Source organism: Podarcis pityusensis (assembly GCF_964106645.2).
Source record: "Podarcis pityusensis genome assembly, chromosome: 2".
NCBI classification, from domain to species: domain Eukaryota; kingdom Metazoa; phylum Chordata; class Lepidosauria; order Squamata; family Lacertidae; genus Podarcis; species Podarcis pityusensis.
The window spans coordinates 41,672,473-41,693,987 of NC_138029.1; the positions used below are offsets into that span (position 1 = coordinate 41,672,473).

At 45.5% G+C, this 21,515-nt stretch overlaps 1 protein-coding gene and 2 long non-coding RNA genes across 4 annotated transcripts; 2 read left to right on the forward strand and 1 right to left on the reverse strand.

Annotated features, from left to right (window-relative positions):
- Window positions 1-1,067: 1,067 nt before the first annotated feature.
- LOC308470821 lies at window positions 1,068-1,988 on the forward strand. The gene is made up of 2 exons (XR_013982669.1): window positions 1,068-1,219; window positions 1,737-1,988. It is a non-coding gene; the product is annotated as an uncharacterized lncRNA (long non-coding RNA).
- LOC308470820 lies at window positions 1,549-11,461 on the reverse strand. Of its 2 annotated transcripts, XR_013982667.1 has the most exons (5): window positions 11,021-11,461; window positions 10,580-10,687; window positions 8,393-8,463; window positions 6,859-7,043; window positions 1,549-6,240 (listed from the first exon to the last, which is right to left on the reverse strand). It is a non-coding gene; the product is annotated as an uncharacterized lncRNA (long non-coding RNA). The 2 variants fall into 2 exon arrangements; XR_013982668.1 differs by having other exon boundaries at window positions 10,580-11,461.
- A 59-nt stretch (window positions 11,462-11,520) lies between these two features.
- CCDC42 (coiled-coil domain containing 42) lies at window positions 11,521-19,664 on the forward strand. The gene is made up of 7 exons (XM_080994016.1): window positions 11,521-11,737; window positions 13,257-13,362; window positions 13,796-13,900; window positions 14,911-15,108; window positions 16,279-16,500; window positions 17,790-17,948; window positions 19,367-19,664. Exons 1-7 carry the CDS (start codon window positions 11,661-11,663, stop codon window positions 19,457-19,459), a joined length of 960 nt encoding a protein of 319 aa, XP_080850142.1. The 5' UTR covers window positions 11,521-11,660; the 3' UTR covers window positions 19,460-19,664.
- The last annotated feature ends 1,851 nt before the right edge of the window (window positions 19,665-21,515 follow it).

The following is a 21,515-nucleotide window of genomic DNA, read 5'->3' on the forward strand; positions in this document are numbered from 1 at the left end:
TACATCCAAGGGTTTCGCTAGCTAGCGGATGGGCCCAAAACCTGGTTCTTTTGCCCCAAACCCTGGGTCTCTTTCCCATTCCTCTGATGGATCTCTCTCTTTGTGCGTATGAATATGCAAATTTATGTAAATTTGTTGCATAGCCATATGCCCTGAGTCCTTTAAAGAAGCTACCACTGCTGTAACATTGAACAGCTCTGCACCATGTGGTCAGTTGCTCCTGTCTTTCCTAGGCAGTAATTTGCTTCCAGCATAGTAATTAGAACTGAGGGCAGAGAGGGAAGAAGCCACATGGTGCTCAGCTTCTGAGTGTGGCAGGCAGGCCATGAATGATGCCACAGGGAAGCAGTTCCCCTCCTGCTGCTATAACACACAGAAAGCCCCATAACATGCTGTGTTTCTGTGTGCAGTCAGGACACTCTGCAAATATGGTGGCCATTGTGAACACAGACAAGGGAAGAAGTGTGGAATGTGCAGGGGGGGGGAGAGCCCATCCTAAGCTCCAAGATATTCTGATGGTTCATCAGGGAGAGGTTAAGAGATTTGACCCCACCCTTAGCCTTGTCTCTACAAGAACTGCTACAGGCTTGAGTTTGCGTAAGGGGTGCTGAACCAAGCCACCCTCAGGCTGTCAAGATGGCAGGCATCAGAGAGCTGCTTGATGGGAAATCACTGAAAACACCTTTGAGCTTACCGTCTCCATGAACCTAATGGGCAAGCGTGGTTCTTTCCATCAGATGAGGGTAAGTCAAGTTTGATATGTGGGGAACCACTTTTGTTCAGTGGATGTAAGTGAAACAGCACCATGATCCCCATCCCTGCTCCCCATTCCCATCACCACTCACTAGACACCTAAAATAAAATAATCTGCAAAACAATAAAATCTCCCACACATCCCCAGATATACCTGCATATCCCTTAAAAGACAAGAGGTTAGAAAATATTACTTTCAGATACCTTCCAGTTAATTTGATCTATTATTGTGTATAATTGTTCTATCAGTTAATAGCAGACACAATCATTTCTTCCCTTTCCTCCTCCTAGACAGAAATGATTTCATCTATGTTGTTGTTTGACATCTCCCATCACCCTTCTTCATTGAACATGCTAACGGTAGTTGTAGTTCAGCAACACCTGAAAAGTCAATGTTCCTAACTTATGTGGTAGAGCCTAGAAAAGTTAGTCTGGCTTTAAAGGCCTCTGTGTGCTTTAGGTCTAGGTCAGGGGTCTGCAACCCGTGGCTCCGGAGCCACATGTGGCTCTTTTACACCTTTGCCGCGGCTCCGGGGCGGATACTAGCGAGGGAAGGAGGCGCATTGTGCGCCCCGACACTCCCCACTGTGGCGGGTGCTGTACTGGCTGTGACGTTAGTCACGCACCGTCCCGACGTCACCTTCCCGCCCGCCCGCCCGCTACATTGTAAGGGGCATGTACGCTGGTCACTGCATTGAAAGGGGGCATGTACGCTGGTCACTGTTATGAAGGGGAGTGAAGAACACACACACACACACAGACACACACACACACACACACACACACACACAAAGGTAACTTGTTAATTTAACGTTTATTTCTATGAGGAGGAGTAATTCTGAGGGGTCAAACAAAGAAATAATAAAAAAGTGACAAAAAAGTTATTTTTATAATGACGAGTTTTGCGGCTCCCAGTTTTTTTTTCTTCGGAAACGGGTCCAAGTGGCTCTTTTTGTCTTAAAGGTTGCAGACCCCTGGTCTAGGTGAAGCAAGTTGCTCACTTGCAGCTATCCGTGGTCCTGAAACTTCTGGCCTGCCTTGCTGCTTTCTCTATGGGGATTCCTTATCAAACCACAGCACAACAGCCTTCAGCAATCTGCCATGTGTAGCTCCAGCTGCCAGAAAATATATATTAATTTCCATTCCATGACTCCACAAGCTAATATAACAACAAAAGGTTTTGGAATTAGTGTCGACATGTTCCTGATGTAGTCAATAAATCACATTTCAAAATATTGCAATTTGTGAGGCCTTCTGTAAGTGTGAGGCAAACTGTGGGTGTATTTTAGCTTCCACCCACACTCCGTCTTTCTCTGACATATTTTTTTTAGCAATCTATTCAAACTGCAGATTTTGAAGGGTGCCCAGGCAAAGTTACTCCCAGGCTATTGTCACCATGGTGTCAGGACTAAGATATTATTTTGCTTACCCATGATGGTGCATCCAAGATTCTTTTATCATTATAGAAGGGATGTGATTTCACAAGGGATCCATTGCTGCCACCCCTTTTAGAAGGATGAAAAGCTGGACAACTGCATTGCAGAACTTTGACATTTTCAGACAAAAAGTGAAATGTCAAAATGATCTTCCCACGTATGCTTACGTTTAAATGACACACAGAGATGGAGAGTGAATGCAGGAAAACGCTTCACATTGCATTGAGTAAGGCTGAACTTCTAAGCTCCATCCAGCATCTTATTATTTTAGAATTCTCATCGCAATAAGATTTTGGACGTGTGTGAAGAATTAGAATTACCAACCTAATAAGAAAATTTTGTTTATGTATATGGAAAATGTATATCCTGCTTTCTCTATTAAAAAAACCACACCACAGCAGTTTATGTAATAATCCTTAAAATGCAGAACAATAAATCTACCATAGTTAGAGATGTAAGGTTTTCTGCAGGGCCTAGATTCTGGCGTATGTAGACTGCAACATAAAATGCAACCTGAAATAATAACAGGGGGGAAACGACTTCACAGCATTTAAAGCCATTCATGTGCACACAGCCTTAGACTGCAACCCTGTGCACATGTACTTTGGAGAAAACCTAATTAAACACACTGGGACTTACTTTGGAGTAAAGATGCACACAGTCAGGTTGCATGTTGCATGAAGGAATAGGTTGGTCATAAGATCAGTGAGCTGGATCAGATTCAGTAGTCAAATATTCCCTTCTCAGTTCATCGAAATTCCCATAACAAATAATTTACTACACCATCCACATGAAGTGCTTCTTTGTGAACTCAGTCTTGCAAGGAAATGGGATTTGGGGGCTGTTGGTGCCAAAGGCGGCTGGTGCCAAAGTCTCTTGAGGGAAGTGATGGCAGGAAGGATCAGCTTAATCAATCAAGAGACCTGTGAATCTGTGTGAGAATGTGCAGCCTCATAAGCAATGATGACACTGCAGCTATCACCCTCCATAAGCTCAAACTTGCAAACCCTCTTGTCTAAAGCAGCCTCGCAGATGAGTCACCACAAGTCACTGGGTGCCTGTCAATGTCAGTGGGCAGACAGCATCACTATCACTGCTGTGGCTATTAATGGGGTCCTATTTTAGCTCTTTGTAGAAGAAACACAACCCAGGTAAGCTGATACGCTTTATTAAACCAACTTGTTTGTTTAAGGCTGAACTGAGATTTGGTGTGGGTGGGTGTTCAATGCTCTGAACTATGCTACTGTAGCAAAGCACTACCTGGTACAAAACAGTGACTGCTATTTCATAGATCAGGTGTGTACACTGTCCTGACAGTCCACATATTCCCAGGACTTTAGCCTGTTCTGGTCTCCTGCCGTCACCCCAAGGATCATAAGTATGAAATATATCTCATGAGAAAATATATCTCATTTTGGAGGGGCAGAAGAAGGAGCACAGGAAGCTGATTTACCCCATATCAGCCCTGGTTTATCTATCTTAGTATGGTCTACAGCAGCCTTCCTTGAACGCTTCCACCAAGATGTCTCCAAGTGCCAAGGTTGCAGATGTAGTGGCATACATTTCCCTGCAGATGCCGGCTTGCTTGAGGAATTCTGTGAGTCATTCCAGACCCTGCACCAGAGAATCATAGAACTGTAGGGTTGGTTGGACCTCAAGGGTCATCTCATCCAATCCTCTCCAATGCAGGAATCAAAGCTAAATCATACTGCTGGTGATAGGAGCTACTCTGAGGAGATGTTGCCCAGCAATGACTCTGCAGCCGGGCCTAAGGTAATCAGTTTGTTTAACTCTACCGCAGGCTCCCGATGAGGAGTTTTTCATGGTTTTGAGACTGCTTCTGCTCCTATTCAGTGGCCTCCTCCATCACCTCCTCCAGAAAATGGAAGTCCATCTTCTGCCATCAGATTTGGCAAGCCAATGTGGTCTCTGCTCACTTTGCCTAAGTAGATCAAGGCCATTAAATGTGTCCTCCAGATGTTCTGATCTACAACAACTGCCTTCCAAGACTGGGACTGATGAAGGTCTGGGAGAAGGCTGGTTTACACCAGTTCTATTCTGAGCTTCTCCCCCCACACACTGCACAAGCAGCCAGCACACTGCCTGTACCCAAACCATTTTTTAACCAAAAGAAAAAAACATGAAGGAGGGAAGAGAAAATAAGAATTAAGAGAGAAGGAGACAAGAAGGAAGAAAAAAATAACAAAGACACTGCACAAAACATGTCTAGCTGCATGTTTGAAGATGCCCTGGTTTATGTTGACTGGCAGGAATCTTTCCCAGCCCTACCTAAAGATACCAGGGACAGACACTGAGAGCTTCTGTCATTGCACAATGGCCCTTCCCTGAGCTAAGGCCCTTCCAAATGCTTCCAGGGATTTGCAGGCAGGCCAGATGCAGAGGTTAGGTGAACAATTCCACAATGAGCCAGAGTAACAGTGGTAGCAGTCTTTATACCCCTGCTGCTGAATCTGTTTTCCAAACAAAAATGAACTATTACCTTCCCTCTTTTTCTTTGAATGCACTCTCCATGAGCCACTGACAACCCAATCTGTACCTATACCTGAGCGAAACCCATTGACTATAACAGAGATAAACTGATTTACACCAACAAGACCCTAGCCCCCTGCACCTGCTCCGAAGCAATTCTTCAGGAAAGTGGCTTTCCATTAGCTGACGCAGTGGCTTGTCCCAGGCTCTTTTAAGTCCAGTTGATAAGTGGCACCATCAGAAGGGATACAAAGGGGCGAGCGCTGCTGTTAATGTCAGTGTCGTTACAAAGGATGTTCAGCAGCAAGAATATAGTGCTGCCAGCAACTCTGCTATCTGCCACTGGAAGGAGTCCGAATGAGAACGAAGCAGGGGTAATTGTGCTCCTAAAAGCCACAAGTCTTGCAGTGTTGTGCAAAAAGCTTAAGTGCTTTATCAGAAGAAAGCAAATCACAAATGCAAACTCCTGAATATTCAGGTCCCCCCACCATACTGTAGCAGCATAACAGGCATCAGTGGGTGCTCCCCTTTCATTCCTCTGTTCTTCTGATGTTGTGAGCTGAGTTGTGCTTTAATTAAAGCAATACAGGAATGTTTACCAGGAATTTTATTCTTGGCAGCAGTTTCCTCCTCTACAGCTGTGTCTTGCATATTCCTAACTCTCTGGAGAAAGGGCTATATTTCAGAATCTACATCCAGGGCAAATTCTACACTGTGTGTACACAAGAAGCTCAAAAAGGTCCCAGGTTCAATCCTCCCAGCATCTCCAGCTAGGGCTTGGAATGTCCCCTGCCTCAAATCTTGGAGGGCTGCTGCCAGTCAGTGTATGCAATACTAAACTAGATGGACCAGGGTTCTGACTTGGTAGAAGGCAGCTTTTTTGTATTCCATGCTCTTAAGATGGGGCAGAGGAGGGGAGGGATAGGATTTAACAAAGAGAGAAGAGGAAGGATGAATTGGCACATTTCTGAAGATTCCAACTAGCAGCTGGCAATCATTCATAGTTTTCAGACTCACAATTGCTGTATGGATTTGGGGGGGGGGGAGTGCCAGGGAGTGCCGGTGTTTAAAAAGACTTGGGAAATCAAAGACATGCAGGCCACTGCTGTGGCAAGTTCCAGTCCAGTCTCCCCAAAGACTCAGTGAGGTTTCTCTATAAAACCTGCACTGATTAAAAACAGGCGTAGCTATCTTTCCTGCATTTACCTAGCTGGAACTCTGTGGTCGCCAGTTGATTAAGCATATAGTATACAGCAGAGTTAGCCAACATGGTACCCTTCAGATGTTCTTGGACTCTAAATCCCATCCGTCCCAGTCAGCATAGCCAATGGGCAAGAATGGTGGAAGCTGAAGTCCACCAACAGATTCCTCATCCTTGGGTTTGTCCTTCCTAGCAAAAGCATGAGAAACAGCATTTTCTGCCCCTGTCCTTGACTTCAGGAATCTTGAGTTGGAGAATAATTCCAGGCTCAGTGTGTATGGATGGTCAGGGCCTTGATACTGTGGGTCCAAACTCCAAGACAGAAGAAACCCATCTTCAACATGACATGTTATCTCAGAACTGTTGGAAAGAGAGAGAAATCAGACACTGTTTCTGATGTTTGTTTCTGAAATGACAAGTGTGGGAACTTCTTAGCAACTCACTCCACCTTTCTCTCCCTCCCAGTTCTATTCTGTTTGGCATCCATTCCAAAGAAAGGCCCTTTCTCTTTCCTTCTTGACATTCTAGTATAAGAGGATCGTTCTCTATTCCTTCATACACACCTTCTCCTGGCTGCTGCTCCCACAATAGCTGAGTTAGACTTATACAGAGCTCAAAAATAGCAAATTTCAAGAGTAAGACCTTGAAACAGCCTCTTGCCAACAACACAGCTACAACAACAACAACCCTACTCAGTATTTATTGAGCAATAAATAAATAAATCTTACAAATATATTCCAGCCAAGGCAAGGATGCCTTGCAACAGCCCCACCATGTGGCATTTTGCAGGTGGAACACAACTGAGGGAGAATTCGTCTTTACCTTGGTATGTTTTTAATCTCTAGTGTAGAAAGAACCATGCTAGGGATGAACTGAGTGGTCTCCAGCCAGAGCCTGCTTGCATGAATATGTTATAAGACCTAATTGTCTACCTATGAAAATTCAGCCTCTTGAGTTTAATCTGTTTCTTTCACCTACTTTGAATGAACCGCCAGACAATGCCCCAAATGGAAAGGAAGGTGTAATGTCAGGGGTGGGAAACCTGTGGCCTCCTAGATGTGGTTGGGTTCCAAATCCCATCAGCCTCATCTAGCATCACCAATAGCCAAAGAATGATGGAAGTTGCCATGTTGGCTACCCATGACGTACAGAATGGTTGCAATCTGCAAAAAAAAAAAATCATCCTCTTTATGGAATGGAAATGCTCTTCTAAACTGGTAGTATGGTGGTGATCTCAATAATAAACTTAGTTCAACTGCTCTATTGCTATCCACAGCCTTTTTCTTCCCTACTTTTGTGTGTTCCCAGATTTGTGTCTTATATAATTATGGTAGGAACAAGGGGAGCTATTGTTTGTATTTGTTTTTGTGACATGTACGGTACTTCAGTTCCCTGCTTTATCTGTTTGAGTTAATATAAGATTCAGAATTATTATTAATAAAAATAGTAAACCCCACCTAGGTTACAGGGAATTTCAAAGGCATCATTTATAACTGTACAAAATTGTATGGAATATAACATGGAGGAAAGGAAAAAAATATAAGCCTGCAGGGGTGAAACATTTTGGCTGAAACCCAGGAGAATGTTTTGGTAGGACTGCACACTTGGTAAGTTGAAGGAGACAGGAGTCAAATGCCTTGGTATTCTCACCACTATTATTATTTTATTGAATTTTAATCTCTAGCAAAGGTCACAGAATCCAGCTTTTTGCCTCTCACCAGTTTGTTTGATCATAGATGCGAAAAGCCATTAAGGTTCAGTAATTAATCACAGATGGAGAAATTTGAAGCAAAAGCTGCACATGACAATGGGAGACTGTTTCAGATTTTAAGCAGTGCTCAAATTCAGAGGCTACCCTCTTCTGGTTTCAAATGGCCCTCTTAGTTACTGTCTTGTTAGAGTGTTGGAGGGTGTGATTAGCTAAAACTGGGGTGGGGACTCAGCTGGTGAGGCTTATGCATTTTGTTCCCTACATAATGGGAGCATTGCTTTTAAGTGCAAAATGTGTGCACAGGTTGGAGATGAGCCGTCCCCAAACTCACCTCCTAGCAGCCCTCTCCCAGGTATGTGAGCTGGCTTCTGACATCAGAGGCCAGTTTTGGGGTGGGAGATGGCAATGAATTGTTGGGAGTTATGTTGCAGGGAGATTCAACTCTCCTTACCCATTGCAACCTTAAAATTAGGCCCTTGCTCTCACTTAGTAGCAACAGGACAGACAGTTTAAACAAATTGGTCTGCCACTGTGATGATTGCAACAACTCAGAATGCACAATATGACACACAATACCTCCCAAACAAACAATTCCACTGAGTTACTGAAGTGCTTCTATTGCAACATTTAACTGCAGCATTCTTCCCCCAGTTTTCTCCTCCTGACATTCTGAACTTTTAGCTCACAACAGGCTGAAAACTGTCAAATGGGACAGTTCTCTGTGCAGAGTTCCAATCTTTCATTTGTAGTCAACACCGATTAACCTGGAATCCTGAGACTAGAAAAAGCACACCTACTTACACACAGGTCTCTCAATTGATTCATGTACAATCAATTAAAAATAAGGCAGTTCCTTCCCACAGGCTTGCAACCTAAAAGATATGACACAAAAGAAAAATGGGATGGGGAGGATGCTGTTGTTATTGTTGTTATACCCCACCCATATGACTAGGTTGCCCCAGCCACTCTGGGCGGCTTCCAACATATATAAAAACATAATAAAACATGAAACATGAAAAAACTCCCCTATACAGGGCTGCCTTCAGATGTCTTCTAAAGTCTGTATAGTTACTTATCTTCTTGGCTCAGGGGTCACATAACTCCATGCCCTCCAACATTCCTCTGAAGAAAATAGGGATGTCCTAAGGAAAAGCGGGACATTCCAGGATCAAGCAAGAAACTGGGACTGCTTCTGTAAATTCAGGACAGTCGCTGGAAACTAGGGACACTTGGAGGGCCTGCTATTATGATTCAGCACAAACATTTCTGCGTGACAAAACGATCTCCCCTCTGCAATGTTGTGGCAGGACAACACTTAGGAGGGATAAAGATGAGACTAACTGAGAACTGCAGGATGCGTATGTGGGTGATGGAGGGGAGGTTAATTCAAGAGCCGTAGAGGACTAGGTTTAAGAAAAGGGTTGTAGACAAGCAAGCCAACCCACAGTGTCTGTTCCCTACCATGGCATCCTCCACACTAAGGCCAGTACAGGAAACTCTCACTGCCCTTTGAAGTCACCCATGGCCTGGAGAGGGACATTCTGCTCACCCCAAGGCAAACTGTCTGGCTGACTTTCTCTTCACACAGAGAACTGGGCAGACAGAAGAATGAAGGAAGAGACAAAAGGCCCCATCAGAAAGACATGACTCAGAAATGGCATTTTCTCTATTCTAATAAGCGATGTTGTGTCAGAGAGGTAATTTATTCATGGGGTGCTGATGCAGTTGCCATGGAGAACCTAAGAAAAAGAAGCTGAGCTTTTAAAGCACACACTGTATCCAAGAGCCGAGCGCTCAGTCAGGGAGAAGATGTAAAGACACTGGGAGAGAAGGGTGAAGCACAAGACAATTCAAGCTAACCCGCTGTGGCTTCCACTTCATCGTGAGGTAATGCTCCAAAACTTTTCCATCACTGACTTCAGGAGAATTCAGGCTCAGCCCCAGTGTAAAGGCATTTGCTGCAGCCCACGTGAAAACACAAGGACAGTATGACTAGATCAGCCCTGGGGAATACTTATTATGATTATTTATTTTATTTGGAGTTCACTCTTTGGTCTAAAAGGCTCCCAGAGTGGCTTAATGTAAAGGTAAAGGGACCCCTGACTATTAGGTCCAGTCATGACTGACTCTGGGGTTGCGGCGCTCATCTCGCTTTATTGGCTGAGGGAGCCGGCATACAGCTTCCAGGTCATGTGGCCAGCATGACTAAGCAGCTTCTGGCAAACCAGAGCAGCGCATGGAAATGCCCTTTACCTTCCCGCTGGAGTGGTACCTATTTATCTACTTGCACTTTGGCATGCTTTTGAACTGCTAGGTTTGCAGGAGCAGGGACTGAGCAACAAGAGCTCACCCCGTCGCGGGGATTCGAACCGCTGACCTTCTGATCGGCAAGTCCTAGGCTCTGTGGTTTAACATGCAGTTAATTGAAACAGGTCACTGCCTACAGGCTTACAATGGTTGGGGGGGGGGAATGACACACAAGGGGGAAAGGACAGGGAGAGAAGAGGAAAATAAAAATCAAACTCAGGCACCAATTCTTAAACAGCTGTTCTTAAAATGACCAGCTGGCACAGTTCAGGGTTAGGAGGTGCCTGACGGAGTTTGGTTTTCAACAAAGCTGATGAATGAGCCCTGCTTCTAATCTCTTGCTATGGTAGCCTGATGGAATGGCTGACCCCACATGACAGCTGAGGGGAGATGAGATCTGATGGAGCTGGCCTACCACACACAGCAGAGCTGATGGAATGATCAAGACTTCCACCACAGACAGTGCCCAATCCACAATGGGTTGGGGTGAAGGATGCCGATACTACACTGGGCTGGCGTAATAACATTTGCTCAGCCAAATCTTGGGCACTCTCGTGCTGTTCATGCTTCCAGTGAGGGAAGGGCACATTTCTGTGGTGACAAGATCCCAGGATTTGCTGAAAAGCACCCACACAATGTTGATGGTTAGCTGGCATTTCTGCAGCATGATCAGCCACACACCTCAAGGAAGTCGGCGTAGGAGCCTTGCAGATGCATTCCACTCTCCAGGAAACCTTTTGGAGCTTCAGGGCTTGACGGAGCTTGTCCCAGTCTCAAATATTTTTGCACCTGAAGAGACCAGTTAAAGTTTCACTACTTCAAAGTTGCCACCATGGTAATCACTCTTGCTTATCTGCACAAAAGCCCAGACTTGTATGTAGTATCATCCTATCAATCTGGTTGTCACCATCAAAGTTTTCATTTTTGCCATAGCAACTGTGAGACAATAGGGTGGACGGAACTGAACACAACAACCTTGAACAGGGGTAACCATCCTCTTTGGGCCAGTGGGCACATTTTGAACTTTGAGAATATATTTTGCGTAGTATAATGAATTTGCATGAAGTTTTCACTAATATATGCATTCCTGTACACACTTTATACCAATGTTTGCATACACACCCCGCCCCATCGCTCAGCTGGAGAACTGCATTACAAAATTTGGAGATGCGTGAATTTTAAAGGCTGTTTGTGTTTCGGTTCACATATTGTTTCAGAAAGTGAGGATAGGATAAAGTGAATCTAATTTCTTTTCAGCTCTAATCAGAACTCGTGCTGTGCCACAATGTTGTTTCAAAGAGCATTATGTGTGTTTTGATTCCTTAATGCTCTCCTCCATCTAGCAGAAAAGGTTAATTTGACCATTTTTCTAAATGACAACTCCTTCCTGTTATCCTGACCACTCTGAAACCACTGGCCGCTAAAAGGATATGCTTGCTACTTCACACAATCTCCCTGGCCAGTTCAGTCCTTCTCCAAGAGGGAATGATGGATTGTGGCATTTACTGGTACCCTTCACACGAGAAGAGAACGATAGCTTCACATAGGACCCTACATCATTCCCAGTGCAGAACAGCCCTGTGGTTGCTAAGCAACCCTTCTGCATCTTCTGGAAGGTTCTGTGGCCCCAACTGTAACAGACTCTCTTTGCCTGATTCCTCCCAAGGCATTAGGAGAGGTGGAAAGGGGTGTCTCTAGCTCTGCGTAGAGTGTTGGGTTTAAAAGGGCTAGGGGTGCATTGCCTAGCCAGTGAGCAGGCATCATGACCACCATGGATGAAGAGGATCTGAGCGAGTATTTCCGCATACAGTATGGACAGAAGTTGCTGAAACTTCTGATGTGAGTTAAATGCCACATCTCTTCCAGCAAGAACCTTCCTCTGGGCTCCTCTCTATTCTACCTTTTACTCTCCATGGTCTTCTTCTTTGCTCTCCCATGTTTTTGGTATCTTCTTCTTTCTTACCCCTTCTAGGTTCTCCTGCTTCACCCCCCCCCACACACACTTTTAATAAAAGGGTCCAAGGTCTTACCAGCTTCCTGGTTCCAGCAACAGCTGGCCAGGTGCATCTGGAAAGTCTAAATCAGGGACTGGACTGAGGAAGAATGGTGGGGGCTGCCTCAGTCCTCTTGAACCTTCCCAAGAACAGGAGGACAGTATAGATTTAGAACAGTGGTTTGCAGAAGGCCATAGTTTAGAGGCTGCAGAGGGGCAAAGCTGGGAAATATTGGGAGAAGAACAGCAGGAAGAAGAAGCACTGGGGGAGAGAAAGCTGACAGTCTCAGTGTCTTTGGAAAGCATTCCTGAGCCACCCTCTCCCAGGACTAGGACTAGGCAAGCATTGCGAGTAGTAGAACAGAAAGCTCAGATCAGCTGGCACAGGGATAACATAGGAGTGACAGAGGGGGTTGGAATTTATTCAGAGCAACACCATTATTTAATAAAGACTGCATTCATTTGTGTCTCTCTGTAAATACTGAATAAATTACGTGCTAAGAACTCTTCTTGTTTGTCTGTTTTTTGGCTGCCACCAGGGGAGGGATCGGATTCCCTGAAGCCTACCCAAACTAGACATGAAGGTAACAGCCCCCTATACTGGAAAATTGAATGAGGAGGATTTTAACTTCACCTCCAGTGCTATGGTCCTGATTGTAACATCCATCTGCTGCCATTAACTTTTTTTAAAAAAATGTAGGAGATCCTGAACATAAATCTCTATGTCACATGTAGTTTGATCCTTTGGATCCTTTGATGAGGGACTTTGTAAAGCACTTTTTGTATTTTCAAATATATAGCATCTACTGGATTATCACTATTTATACACTTGTTGGCATGCTCAAATAATCCTAATTCTAATTGTTGCAGGATACTTCCCTGGATGGTGCTGTACCCCTGTTCCCAAGTGGTTCGGCAACTAACCAGACCACCCAGTACTAAAACAAGCATAGCTTCCTCTCTTCTTGGCTCCATGATTAGCTGTTCACTTTTCCTTTCCAACATCCTTCTTCGTCTGTCTCATGTTCCATTCACTGCTTTCATTTCCCTTTCTTCCACTATTGCCACTAAAGTTTCGTTTCCTTCCTCCAAACCCCTTTCTCTTGCTGGGTATCTAAATTGAATCCAAGCCCCATTTTCTTGTTGCTCCTTGTAGACCTTGTAGTTTGGAGCCCTTGTCTGTTTTCTGACTGAAACTCATCTCTGGGCTTGATCCAGGCACTTTTGCACAAACAGGATATTCTATCATTCTGCCCCTTCATCCTAAGGTGTGTGAGCTGCACAAAACCTACCTAGCTCACAGGTCCTATGACTTAGAAATATATCTGCACTCTTCATGGGAAAATTCTTTTTCTCTTTTATTAGGAAATTCCCAGTATCTGAGGAGGAGTCCCCATCTCCCTCCATTCGGCTCCTGGAGAAGAAAAAAGAAGCCAAATTGGTGCACCAGGCCATGGAGGCACAAAAGGAGGTGAGGAGACGCCCTGCTTTACTGCGTCTGTATCCCTGATGACCAGCTCTACCTTCATTTGTCACCAGCCACTTCAAAACCACAGAACTACATGGCTTATTGGCAGCAAATTGCACATGTTTTCCCTATTTGCTATCAAAACACCTTCTGATCCACCTGGCCAGGATGCTAATTTCTTTGACGTTTTGGGCTCTCTGTAACTTGAGAGAAAAGAAGGAGGCAACACAGTCTTCCGACTCCTAACAGAACAAGAAGACTACTGCAGCCTTCCCTGACCAGGTGTCCTCCAAATATTTTGAATTTTAGCTTCCATCAGCATCAGAATGGTTAATAGGGACTAGTGTGAGCTGTAGTCCAAAATATCTCAAAGGCACCAGTCTGATCTACTGGAGTCAGATGTCCTACTGGTCTCTTCCCTCTGTGAACCTTTCAGGCATTCAAGACAAGGATGGAAGCCCTGAACAATCGTTGGGAGGAACTTGGTTCTAAGGAGATTCAGTTGAAAGCATATATTCGGAAATTCGAGCAATTCATACAGGTATTTGCTTCTTGCAATTCTCTGGCTCTTACATTATAAGACCTCCACCCTATTTAAGCACAGCACAGGCCTGATTGTGATATGCCTGGAGCTACGCATATGTACACAGGCTAGTTGCTCTTCACCCAATAGTAGAATCGTAGAATTGTAGAGCTTGAAGGGACCACGAGAGTCATCTGGTCCAACTTCCTGCAGTGCAGGAATCTTTTGCCTAATGTAGGACTCAAACCCATGACCCTGAGATTAAGAGTCTCATGCCCAACCGATTGAGCTATCCTAGCTGAAACTATCCCAGTTTAACTTAGGTGGAGTGATAGGGGGCATAACCTGGGCAAGGACACAAAATATACAAGATTCATTTAATGCAATCACCAGGTATTTAAATCACATCGTGTTTTATTTTCAACATTGAATTAGTGAGCTTGTCTTCCAAATGTAGAGGACAGTCTAGATATCAGCTTGTGGAAGGTTACCAGAGACTCAATAAATGCAGCAGGCTATGCAAAGTGCCATAGCTGAGGCTTCTGCAGGCTAACCCAAGCAAACCATATTCAGGCATTGACTACTGCTAGCAGTGGAGAAGATCAAGCCACATTGGCTCCATCAGCCAGCTGAATTTTTGCACACCAGATGCTGAGTAGACTCAGTTTGAATGCCAAGAATTTCAGTAGTGGTACTTTTAAAGCAGTACCTCCATTTCCTAGCTCAATTCAATGCTGGTTCAGATGGAGACATGGTGTCGGGAGAGATCATAGCTCAGTGGTAGAGCACACGGTTTGTGTGCATAAGGTCTCATGTTCAATCGCAGCCTTGGTCAAAGAAATGGCTAGTTATAGCACTGCCTCTGCCTCCAGAACAGTACTAGCAGGCATTACTGGGCTAGATGGGCAAATATCCTGACAGGGTACAGGGCAACTTCCTATGCACTTCTGACAGCCTTATAGACTCTGCATCTTGTCTTGATTCCTTTTCAATGGTATGTGGGGTGGGGTCCAACATGGGGCCATTAGGAGAATGACCAGAAACGGATCAGAGCCCTGAAGAAAGCCAACAAGGAGCGGGAACTAAAGAAGCAGCGAGTGAAAGAGCTGGCCAAGGCCAAGATAGAGATGGCAGCTCTGAAGCAGCAGCACCAGAAGCTCTACAACAAGCTACAGCAATACTCCATCTTCAACAAGTACCTGGAGAAAGTGGTTGAGGTCTCCGAGGTACGTATGGCTGCTAAGATGGGAGACATATTCTGAGGGTGGAGCTCAAGAGCAGATGTCCAGTTCTTTGGTCTGTAGCCTGTGTGCAGAACCAAAGAAGCAGGCAGGGGGACAAAGGACCAACACTTGAGGTGGGGAGTGGGAGAAACCTCAGTTACCTTATTGTGATTCTGTCTGTGCCACCAGAAATATGCAGATCAGAATTAAGTAAAGGTAAAGGTACCCCTGACATTAGGTCCAGTAGTGGACGACTCTGGGGTTGTGGTGCTCATCTCACTCTATAGGCCGAGGAGCCAGCGTTTGTCCACAGACAGCTTCCAGGTCATGTGGCCAGCATGACTAAGCCCCTTCTGGCAAACCAGAGCAGCTCACGGAAACGCCGTTTACCTTCCCGCCGGAGTGGTACCTATTTATCTACTTGCACTTTGACTTGCTTTCAAATTGCTAGGTTGGCAGGAACAGGGACTGAGCAACGGGAGCTCACCCCCTCGCGGGGATTCGAACCGCTGACCTTCTGGTCGGTAAGCCCTAGGCTCTGTGGTTTAGCCAGTGCTTTTTTCTTTTTTTGAAAAAAAAGTTTATGGTAATTCTCATTTTCCTACTCATATTAAAATACTGCCCCTCAATGAGGCCAAACTTAGATTCACAAAATGTTTAGAGGTATGTGTACCCCTGCATCCCCCCAGAAAAAAAGCACTGGGTTTAGCACTGGCTCTACAGTTCATGCTAGAATCTAGAATCATGTTCTAGAATCTGAAGTTTCTACAGTTGATGCTAAACTAAGTTTTAGAATCTGAAGTTTAGAACAACTGGATCATTGGTGCAACTGCTATTCAAGCATCTACACAGTTTCATGAACAATGGTGGTGACTTTGTATCATGAGCATTTGTCCCCCTATTTGCTGCCTTTAAGCTGTAGTTCTGCACAGTGCAGTACAGCCGTGGTCAAATACCCACTGTACAATAATAGCTGGCTTCCTAAGCCAATATATTGGCTGGCTGCGCTATGGTGTCTGTGGCCAGGCACCCATCTGTTCCTGCATGTCCAAGGATCTGTCATGGGGAGGAGACGATGTGATCCTTGAGGGGCTACTATTTGGAATTGACTATTGGCTAAGGGAAGATCGGTATCTCAGGGTTCAGGACAGTAATGCAAGGCATTCCCTGTAGTTTGAGGAGATCCGGGAGGTCATCGGTCGCTACAAGACCCTCGTAGGAATGCACCGGGACCTTGTGCAGTCGGCACAGGAGGGGATGGAGATGATTGAGCAAGCTAAAGTCCGCCTGGCGCGCTACAAGGAGGAAAAAGATGATGAGATGCTGCAGCACAACAATGAGCTAGCCCGCCTACAGCTGCGTTTCGACCATGCCCGCAGCGATGTCATCGTCTGGGTAAGGAGTAGGGATGGGGAAATGTCTTCCTTTGCATGGAGGGCTTTGACATGGTAATACGATGGCAAGCCTGAAACCAGTCTGGATGGATCAGAATCTTTGTCTCTTCCTGAACTATCTGCATATCCTAACAGGCTTACTCTCATCCCAGACCTCGGTGTAATCATAACTTAAAATCCGCTGCCATGAACCCATACTCTGGACTAGCTGCAGACAAACCCTGGCTCAGTGAACACTTAAGCCAGAGAGGATGGCAAGAATGGTCAGCAATCCACTGGGCATCACTGGGAGCCATTTACCTGTTTGGCAGTGGGCAGGGCATTTTGGCTAGCACATGGCACTGTATCACTCGAAATCAGGGATAGGGAATCTGAGGCCTGGAGCCAAAATCTGCTCACAGAGCTACAGTTCTCTGAGTGGTTTAATAGTCAGTCCCTTTTCCTGGGGAACTTTGGGGACTGTGAGTGGAATAAGGGTCTCCAAACAACTCTCAGCAACAATAACAAACTGCAGTTCCCTTGATTCTTTTGGAAAGCCATGATTGCTTAAAGTGGCATGATACTGCTTTCAAAACATAGCGCAAATGGGGCTGGAGTATTCAGAGAATCATAGCATTGGAAGGGACCCTGAGGATCATCTAGTCCAAACCCCACCTCACCCCTGAACGCAGGAATATGCAGCAGTCCCTTACCAGGATCGAACCTGCAAACTTGGCAACATCAACACCACACTCTAACCAGCTGAGCTATTAGGGAGTCTCAGGAGCCATTCCAGACCACCATATGTGTTCTTTATCAGGAAGAAATGACAGAAGGAGGGAGCTACTTCATTTTTAAACCTCATTAGTGGTAGCCAGAGAACGTTTACCACCATCTTTGGCAATGGTGAATATCTTACAGTTTAGGGAGGGAAAAGAAAGATGCTGGGCTTGTGTTTGAACGACTAACTACAGCAGGACAAGGCAGGATGATGCCATGAACCCTAACTGGGGCTGCCCATTTCTGCCTAGTAACAAACTTCTTAGCATTTGAACCAACATTCCATGGGGGGGAGGCAGACAGGCAGACAATAACACAGAACATTTTGCTGAAAGGGCTTTGTATGCGACAGATCAGATTGCACAATGGAAATGCAAAACATAAGAGAGGCATCTTAGGCTGGTTGCTAGGCAAGTTGTGTTGAGCCCATCTCCCCCAAATGAAGTTCGGGGCACTTTTAACATGGAAAGTAGCAGCATACTAGTCACGTCCATCGAAACCTCATTTTCGATGCCTCTGCCTTCTCCGCAGGAGTCACGTTGGGCCCATATCCAGAATACGGCTGCGAAGAAAACATTGATGCTGGGTACCATCAAGATGGCCACTTTGAATCTCTTCCAGAGTGTAGCCAAGCAGATGAAGGAGGCTTTAATGGTGCCCGTGGAGGACACACACAAGCAGCTGGATATGGTACACGTGTCCTGAGTTCTCCACCTCTCCTCTCCAGGGTCTGGCAGTGCTTTTAAGTCTATACCCGAAGGTCTCAGGGCGGTTCACAGAACAAAATCAAAATACAAAACCACAAAATACACATGGGGTTGAGTGCCCTGAGGGCACTCTTGCGTTTCTGCCCCCTGAGATGGTTGCTTGTGAGTGGGCCATTTCTGTTTGCAAGCTGAGCATAAAGTCTTCAGTCCTTCATTGTTTGAGGCCCATCAAGCCATGTTGTGACAAGGAGATACAATTGGGAGGGCTTATATCTGGTTCATCCAGAATGTATCTGGAAATGAAACACAGTAAGCTGGAAACAGTGGTGAATTGATGGCTCTTGTGCTATAGCATGTTCTCTCTCCAGTGTAGTTTGGACATTGCTGCCCCCCACCAGCCCCATAGTCCATAGTTCTAGCAAGAGTTCTATCCTCCAGACCAGCAGCCCCGATTTAATCCCAAAGTAGCTTTCTTCTCCTTTAAAAGAAGAGGAAGTAAAATCGGTTAAGGTTCAGTGGGCGAAGGACATTAGGTACAATATACAGATGACAGAATGGGAAAATTTATGGAGAAATGAACTGAAATTTATGGCTTGCTTTACTATAAAGGAAAACTTTATGAAGATGCTATACAGATGGTACATCACACCCAGCAAATTGGCTAAAATGTACAAAACCAACTCAAATTTATGCTGGGGGTGTAGCGAACTAGAGGGAACAATGTACTATATGTGGTGGGGTTGTAAAAAAATAAAGAGCTTTTGGGAACTTAAATACAATAAACTAAAAAAATTGTTCAAAATAACGTTTATCAAAAAACTTGAAGCCTTCCTCTTAGGCATTATGGCATCAGGCATTTTGAGAGAGAAAAAGAGGATTTTTATGTACACAACAACTGCAGTGAGAATGCTGATAGCCAAGGGACGGAAAGGAGATAAAATTCCAACAAAAGAAGAGTGGCAGGTTAAACTGTTTGAATATATGGAATTAGCAAATATGACAGAGAAGATCAGGTATCCATCGACCCAAAAGTTCAAAAAGGAATGTGAGATTTATAGACAATATTTAAAAGAACATTGTCCCCACATTAAAACTTTAGATTTAATACAGGTTGAGTTTATTGAAAAATAGAGGCAAGTAATAAGGAAACAAAGAACCCACACTAGGGAGGGCAAAAGTTGGTGGCTGAAATATTTTTGTGTTTCCATGTTGTATTGTTCTTTTTTCTTTTTATTTGTGAGTTATGTTTTGTGGTTTTTGTGTGTGTCGTTTATAAACTAATAAAGACTGAAATAATAAAAATTAATAAAAATCCCAAAGTAGCTCTCAGTTCCAGCCTATGCTGTTGTGATGGCTCCCCTCTGCTTGTATTAATCGGATGTTCATCCTCTTTGTTCTCAGATCCAGCAGTTTATCCAGGACCTGTCTGACATCTGGTCAGAGGTGAAGAAGAAAGAACAAAACAGATCGCTAACAGGAATGAACAAGGAGTGACCCAGGAGGCATCAGAAAAAGAGTATAATGTGCCCCACTTCTCTTCTCTCAGAGAACCCCCTCAGCTGTGCTTTGGTTGTCCTTTGGAACGGAAGATGCCCCATGACTGCATTTTAATCAATATCCTTCCCACCTTTTACTTTCCCTTCACTGGAAACAAAACATAGTCTTTATGGTATATAAAGAGAATGTTTTAGTTAGTGGAGCCTTGGCTTCTCATCTTCCCTTGTTTCCACGTGGATAAAATGAGTCCTGTGCCACAGACCCACCGTTGGCAGCCTGTTGATGAGCTGTTTGGAACTGGGTGGCCTGCCAAACATGTGCTCTTTGCAGGAAGTATTCTACAATCCCAATGCATCTGTGGTGGATTTATACTGACCTGCCCACACATCACTCCTCTTGATGAGTTGATTTTTGCCAAAGCTATTGCCTTACTGGCGTCAGGGTTTGAACAGATGCACAATAGCACAAGGAGCGCAAGACCAGCCCCTGCCCTCCAAATATTTGCACAGGGTTTCAGCAGGAAGTCACAGGACACACACTGATTGGAAGCAAAGCAGGATGCCCACCCCGAAACCTTGAAGGTGGGATCGTGCAAAAGTGCCCCACCCTGATACTACCATATGCACAAATTGTCATCATGAATGCACGGCACCAATGAAAGGAGATGAACTAGGCAGGCAGCACTCCCAGGAGAGAAACATGAGGGCCCCCGGTAAGCGCCGGCCCCCCGGTGTGGCGCCCAGTGTGCCCTGCCCCCCACCCCCCCTAGCCACTCCTCTGGACACTAGCCAACGAAGCCCAACCTCCTAAACATGATTAGTCTTGAAGGCTGAATTATGCTTGCCCTGGTATGTTCGTTTTGAGAGGAGGGGGCTACATTCCAAAATTAAGATAGAGTGGTACCTCGGGTTAAGTACTTAATTCGTTCCGGAGGTCCGTTCTTAACCTGAAACTGTTCTTAACCTGAAGCACCACTTTAGCTAGTGGGGCCTCCTGCTGCCACCGCGCCGCCAGAGCACGATTTCTGTTCTCATCCTGAAGCAAAGTTCTTAACCTGAAGCACTATTTCTGGGTTAGCGGAATCTGTAACCTGAAGCGTATGTAACCCGAGGTACCACTGTATGAGAATTTAAGGGCGCCAGGCTAGGTAAGTTCACCCAGATGTTCCAAAGGCCTGAAGAATCTCTGTCTCTTCTGGAGGCAGAAGGAATGCCAAGCAGTTGCTTAAGTAAGGTGCTTGTATTACATCTACTGTAGATATGAACTTCACGAATAAACTCCTTGGCCAGCAGCAATGGAGAAGAAAATGATCGCTGGAGCCAGGAGCTCTTTATAGCGCTGGGGTGGCAGTCGATCGTCCCTGGGAAGCAGAGCTACTGCGGCTTGCTGAGGAGCGCTCTGAGTACAGCTCTCTGTGCTGCAACAGGCAGCTGATTGTTGCACAGGAACAGACAGCCAAGCGCAGAGCTGCCACGCTCGCCTCCCTGTCGCTAGAATAACAATTAGCATTCCGCACTCGGGAGTCTTCCATTCAGCAAAGAGCGCGACGGTGATTAGAGCGAGAGCAGCGCAGATCCCGGAAGCGCATCCCGTCCATTCAGCAGGCGGCAGCAAAGGAGCTGAGCCTCAGACAGCAGCCATTGCCGAGAGTGCCCCGGTGCTGGCGTCATCGCTTGGCTCTGCAGTGCAGTCAGGTGGAGCTGATGACGCAAATGCAACCGGGATGAGTTGGGAGCGGGGGAAATGTCTCGTCTTGGGAGGCCACGATGACTCATCCTGCCAGGGGGCTGAGGTGCCCCCACACACTTTGCGGCATGTTTAGGGAGTGCGGCGGGGGGGCGGGACCCAGTGGGTTCTGACCCTGGAACCCGAAGGAAGGAACTGAAAGAAGAAAGGGGACCTCGGAGAAAAATGGATTAATACCTCCCACTCCTACGGAGTTCTAAAAGTGCGGAGTGGCATGTTCACTTACCAGAGAGGATTTGGACTTCTCAACAGACATTAGGTCTGAGCATCAGTACGGACACAGGTCAGCGCCACTGATCACCTGCTT

Coding starts and splice junctions, on each gene's coding strand:
- CCDC42 (XM_080994016.1), top strand. CDS start 11,661: ATGACCACCATGGATGAAGAGGATCTGAGCGAGTATTTCCGCATACAG. Junction 13,363..13,795: donor CCATGGAGGCACAAAAGGAG/GTGAGGAGACGC, acceptor TGAACCTTTCAG/GCATTCAAGACAAGGATGGA. Junction 16,501..17,789: donor GCAGCGATGTCATCGTCTGG/GTAAGGAGTAGG, acceptor CCTTCTCCGCAG/GAGTCACGTTGGGCCCATAT.